The following is a 5439-nucleotide window of genomic DNA, read 5'->3' on the forward strand; positions in this document are numbered from 1 at the left end:
GATAAGTTTGTGCTGGCTGCAGTAGGCTGGTGCGAGCGGGTGGGAGAGGGTGACGTGAGGGTGGAATGGAGGTTGAGAGGGGGTATTTTGGGTGGGGGAGGGTGGACTGGGCCCGGGATGGGGGTAGGATCGGCTGTAGCAGCGCAGGCCAAATCCTAACCCCCGCTTTTGGACTAATCAGCCTTACATTGGCTGCTTTGATTTGTGCCAGCGAATTCATTGGTGCAGATCCAAGAAGCCCCATAGGAGTGACTGGGGTTAAACATCGAGCAAGAGAAAAAATATCTCCTTACTCCCACGTTGCCCATCAGCCACCTCCTAACCTGTGTTGGATACAGTACAGGCCACTCAGCCTACCTGTTACAGGTTGGGATTGTGCTGCCCGTCCCTTTCCCTAAGCCACTGAGAAGGGAGGAGAGATTAACAAAGGGAAGTTGCAAGAGAAAAGGTCACAGCATGATAGTAGCTACTGTCTTTAAGATAGCCTGCTAATCCTCAGAGCGCATGTGGTGCTTTGGAGACCCAAGAATGATGGACAGTCTCTGCCTCACTCCAGGAGTCACAAAGATACTTAGACTGGCCTCCAATATTTACTGGATTCTGAGTGAATGCTTATGCATTGATCAGGACATGGCAAGCTGGGCAATCTTAACCAGACATGTTTCTGGGTTTGTGATTATTTGAGGATGCAGTAAAGGATATTCTTTGTGTGTTCATGTTCCCAAACCCTTAAAGCAGGGGTGGGCAAACCCTGGCCCAGGAGCCATTTGCAGCCCGTGGTGACCCCCAATTCGTCCCGCAGAGAGTCCTCAGTCTCCAATGAGCCTCTGGCCAGTCAGATACTGTTGGAGTCCACACTGAACCATGACTCCCAGTCACAACCACAAGATGCAAGCTGAGGGCTTAGTCAGAGCAAGGCCTTTTATAGTCTCCATGTGTTTTCCGCTTTTCCCTGGGCATTATTTTATCAGGGCCTCCCCCACTTCTCAACATCTTATGTCTCCATGTGTTTCTGGTTTGGTCTGTATGTATTTACTGTGCAAGGGGTGTGTGGCAAACAGTTCATAGTTCTTGTGTAGTTCTACATGCCTGTATTATAGTTCTCATGTGTATTATAAATAAGCTCAGTAAAATTCATTCATTCGTATAAGTTCCCTCTCTAATGTATTCATTTATATAAATTTATGTAAATTTATTCACATTTGAAATGTAAATTAATTCTTATTTTTTCCTGGCCCCCAACACAGTGTCAGAGAGATGATGTGTCCCTCCTGCCGAAACTTTTCCCCACCCTTGCTTTAAAGTAATCAGTGACTCTGAAAGGGGTAGTCTGGCAGACCAGATGGCACCACCATCTTGCACCTACAAGTTGCTGTTTTATACCCTTGTCACCTTCCGCTGCATATGCAACTTGCAAGGTAGCAGCAGAAGTCAGGGGCCTTGAATGTCTGACCTTGGTCTCAGACCAAACAGTATCCATTGCCCACTGATTCACCAATAATCTAGCATGCATTGCAAAGTTGGCATAAGCAGACAGGCCTGACTTCAGTGGTGCAGCCTGGCATAAGCCTATGATTATTAATATTGGATACTAATTCAAGAAATCACCTCCAGTAACAAAAATGGGTAAGGACAGCAGGTATTTTCTCCCTCAGTTTAGTAATCTGCAGTTATTGGGGGAGGGGGCTGAGTTTATAAAGTCCCCACTGCAGATTTGTGTGCAAAGACCCCACAGTGCTTTGTCCCATGCATTTTAAGGGGCATACAGTCAAAAGGTCTATCTTCCTCTGGTTTTTACACTTGGACTATTCTCAAAGAATTTTATGCTGCTGTTTTGATCATCATACTTTTGACACATGTTTATTTTTGTATTGTTAGCTGCCCTGAACAACTTCAGGATGGAGAGGAAAGTCAGGATATATAGAGCTGGCATAGATCTGAGAAGTCCCATCGGGACCAGGCACCTAGCAGAGAAGTAATTTTTTTTTACTTACCTCTCCTGGCCTGCCTGATCCACTGCTGCTGCACAGTATACAAGTGGCTGCTGAGTCAGCCATGTAGCTGACCAGTGTGCCACTCTGTGGCACACCAGCTGTCCTGCCACCCCCGGCGCTGGCATTGCAGAGATGTGATGATGTCACCGCAATTGCTTTCAGAACACTCAGGGTAAGACCCCAAGGTTCTCCTGCCTGCCCTGCAGTCATTCTTAGTGTGGTCACGTGCTGCTCAGCTCAGCTGTGAGCAAGGGGGCGATAGGATAGCAGCAACTGGATCGCCACTCTGGAGGTAGCATTGATGCCTGGGGTCACAAAATCCCTGTGACTCCCCACTCCCCGAGCTGGAGATAGCACTGGAGCATAAGTATCTGCTGACTGAATGCATTCCAAATCCTCCTCCCTCATCTATATACTTTTATGGAACTGGCAACTACTCAGCTTGGTTGGTGCCAAACTGGTATGGATCTGGTGTGCTTTGGTCAATGTCTTCCATTTTGCTTCCTGAAGAACACTAACAGGACTGGTACAATCTGGTGGGGGGGGGATGTTGACCCTTAGGAAAGGGTCAAATGACTCTACATCCTACAACGTCCAGCATTATTTTGATTGTGAAAACCAAATAAAATTTTAGGCAATTATTAGGGTAATATTAGGGTGTTATAACTTCTCCTTATCAGGATGGAAAACAAAGTTGGTAATAATAATAATAATAATAATAATAATAATAATAATAATAATAATAATAATAATAATAATAATAATAAACTTTATTTCTATCCCGCCCTTCTCCCTAAAGGGACCCAGGGCGGCTTTCAACATATTAAAAACAGATTAAAACATAATTTAACCAACAGATAAAAACATATTAAAAACACATTAACAGAAACCATAAAAACAGTAGTCAGATAAAAGTCAGAATAAAAAAGAGCATAAAACAGCAGTTCATAGAGGAATCAGGCCTGTAAAAAAACAACTTAAAAGATGTTAAAAAGGCCATGAAGTCAGAAGGCTTGTTTAAATAGCATAGTCTTCAGGCCTTGGCAAAAAGTCTCAAGAGAGGGAGCCATTCTCAAGTCAAGGGGAAGGGAGTTCCATAACGTTGGTGCCACTACTGAGAAGGCCCTATTTCTTGCCGCCGCCCCACGTACCTCCTTAGGCGGCGGCACTTGTAAAAAGGCCTTCTCTGATGACCTGAGAGGACGAGTAGTAGTAGATGACCTGAGAGGAGTAGTACAGTCAACCCTCAATTTAATGGAATTTTAGGAAGGGTTGATTCTGAAAGTTCATTAAATTCAGATGCACTGAAGTCAATGAAGTGCATCTGAAAAATGTATACAACTAATTGTTAATGAAGCAGAAAGTGTTGATTACTAACGTTTGTGAAATCAACTTCTGAAGTCTGTGAAATCGAGATCTGTTAAATTGAGGGATCACTGTATCATAGGGATTGGTACTGGAACCCAACTTGGACAATGATTGAGATATAAACGTGCAGAGGCTTCAGACTTTAACCTGAGAGGAATAAACAGAGTCTAAGTCCTTTTCATTCAGGTACTGCCTGAAGAGCTAAGCGGGAGAATCTGTGGTTGTGTTTTTGGATGGGAGATGGAATGCTAGGCTATGACAAGCTGCAGTACCCTTTGTGGCAGGATGAAGTCACTGTTGAGTTGAATAGCCACACTGTGAAAGAAGCATGGGAGTGTGTGAGAAGGCCAGCTGGCAAAGAACGGAGAACGACCTTGAGACCTGTCCAGGCTTGATTGACCATTGCCTACTGAAGCTCAATGGCACACAGCCAGAGGAGATATCCACACTGTGAAGGCAAGCACCTGGAGTTTGTGATTCACAGTATATATTTCTAAAAACACCATTGAAAAATGGCGATTTAGACTAGCATACCATGTAAACCACCTTGAATGCTGACTAAACAACAGAGAAAGGCAGTATATAAAAACTGAAATAAATAATTCAGTTGGAAATGTGAACAAAGAAGCCACCTCCCTCCCCAACAAAGATATCAGTGAGGAGCTGAGGGTCCTATTGGGCCCCCAGGTGGAATCCCTTTGGCCTGAAGGAGACTTTCCAATCAACGAAAGAGAAAAGCCCAGTTCATTGACACCATGAAATAATAACAGGGCTATTTTAACAAATTTTATTTTTTGCAAAACAAGAACAAGCAAGCTACTTACATCTAAATTTCAAACAAACACTACAGAAATAGGATAAATTTTTCAAACATCAATTATTTGATGCAAACAGGGGACTCAACTTTGTTTGCCTGACTGAGCACACAACCAATTAAAACAATCCTAAGCTGTATAAGGTTTCAGTCCTGTGTGGGTTCTCTGGTGGCTCATAAGACAGTCACTCTGATTGAATGCTTTTCCACACTCCTGGCACTTATAGGGTTTCTCCCCTGTGTGAGTTCTCTGGTGGCACTTAAGTCCACTACTCTGACTGAAGGTCTTTCCACACTCCTGGCATTTGCAGGGTTTCTCCCCTGTGTGGGTTCTGTGATGAAGTATAAGGTGGCTGCTCTTACAAAAGCTCTTTCCACACTCCTGGCACTTATAGGGCTTCTCCCCTGTGTGGTGGCACTTAAGTCCATTACTCTGACTGAAGGTCTTTCCACACTCCTGGCACTTGTAGGGTTTCTCCCCTGTGTGGGTTCTGTGATGGAGTAAAAGATTTCTGCTGTTACTAAAGCTCTTTCCACACTCCCAGCACTTATAGAGCTTCACCCCTCTGTGGTTTTCTGGTGGCTCTTAAGTTTCCCACTCTGATAGAAGATCATTCCACATTGCTGGCATGTAAACGATCTCTTCCCTGTGTGGGCTCTTTGAGGTGAGGAATGCGTCTGCTTCATTTTTCTTCCAGTCTGATCCCAAATTGATGCTGTTGAAATATTAAATGCAATAAGAGACCAAAGGAAGAAATTGCAACCAGTTGGGGAAGGTCATAAAAAGCTTTTTTTGTTTGACCAGAACTAGGGCCCAGAAACGCCTCAGCAAGCCTTAACTGAAATTGGCTTCAATAATATGATGTTTTGCTTCTTTAGGAGCAAAGGACTGTCAGAGAGAGAGAGAGAGAGAGAGAGAAAGAAATTTCAGATTTAGGACTTTCAAGGAGCTAAACTTTGATTCAGGAGATCCAGAAGTCCACCTAAGGTTTACAACACTATGGGATCATTTCTGGAGCAAGCTCATCAAGGAATCTGCTTCTGTAGCTTGATGGCTCATCCACAGCCCTAAATGGATGCTGGTATTGTTTTCCATCTTACCAAGAGTGCAGTAGCTAATTCTGGAGGCCAGCTGCTTCATCAGTGTGGACTTCTTGATTGAATTTGGCCATGAGGTTGGTGAGGCCACCTATGGTTTTCAAATGTTCTTGTGTGTGTCCGTGCCAAGTCAGGAAGTTCCCAGCATGTGGCTTTTATTCACTG

The 5439-nt window shown here is 44.1% G+C and overlaps 1 protein-coding gene across 1 annotated transcript; it reads right to left on the bottom strand.

Annotated features, from left to right (window-relative positions):
- Positions 1 to 4306: 4306 nt before the first annotated feature.
- LOC136646047 (zinc finger protein 501-like) lies at positions 4307 to 4863 on the bottom strand. Its single transcript, XM_066622600.1, has 2 exons — positions 4739 to 4863; positions 4307 to 4667 (listed from the first exon to the last, which is right to left on the bottom strand). The coding sequence occupies exons 1-2, from the start codon at positions 4861 to 4863 to the stop codon at positions 4307 to 4309; spliced, it is 486 nt and encodes a 161-aa protein (XP_066478697.1).
- Positions 4864 to 5439: the final 576 nt, after the last annotated feature.

Source organism: Tiliqua scincoides, chromosome 1, assembly GCF_035046505.1.
Source record: "Tiliqua scincoides isolate rTilSci1 chromosome 1, rTilSci1.hap2, whole genome shotgun sequence".
NCBI lineage: Eukaryota > Metazoa > Chordata > Lepidosauria > Squamata > Scincidae > Tiliqua > Tiliqua scincoides.

Coding starts and splice junctions, on each gene's coding strand:
- LOC136646047 (XM_066622600.1), bottom strand. CDS start 4,863: ATGAAGCAGACGCATTCCTCACCTCAAAGAGCCCACACAGGGAAGAGA. Junction 4,668..4,738: donor CACCAGAAAACCACAGAGGG/GTGAAGCTCTAT, acceptor ACTCCATCACAG/AACCCACACAGGGGAGAAAC.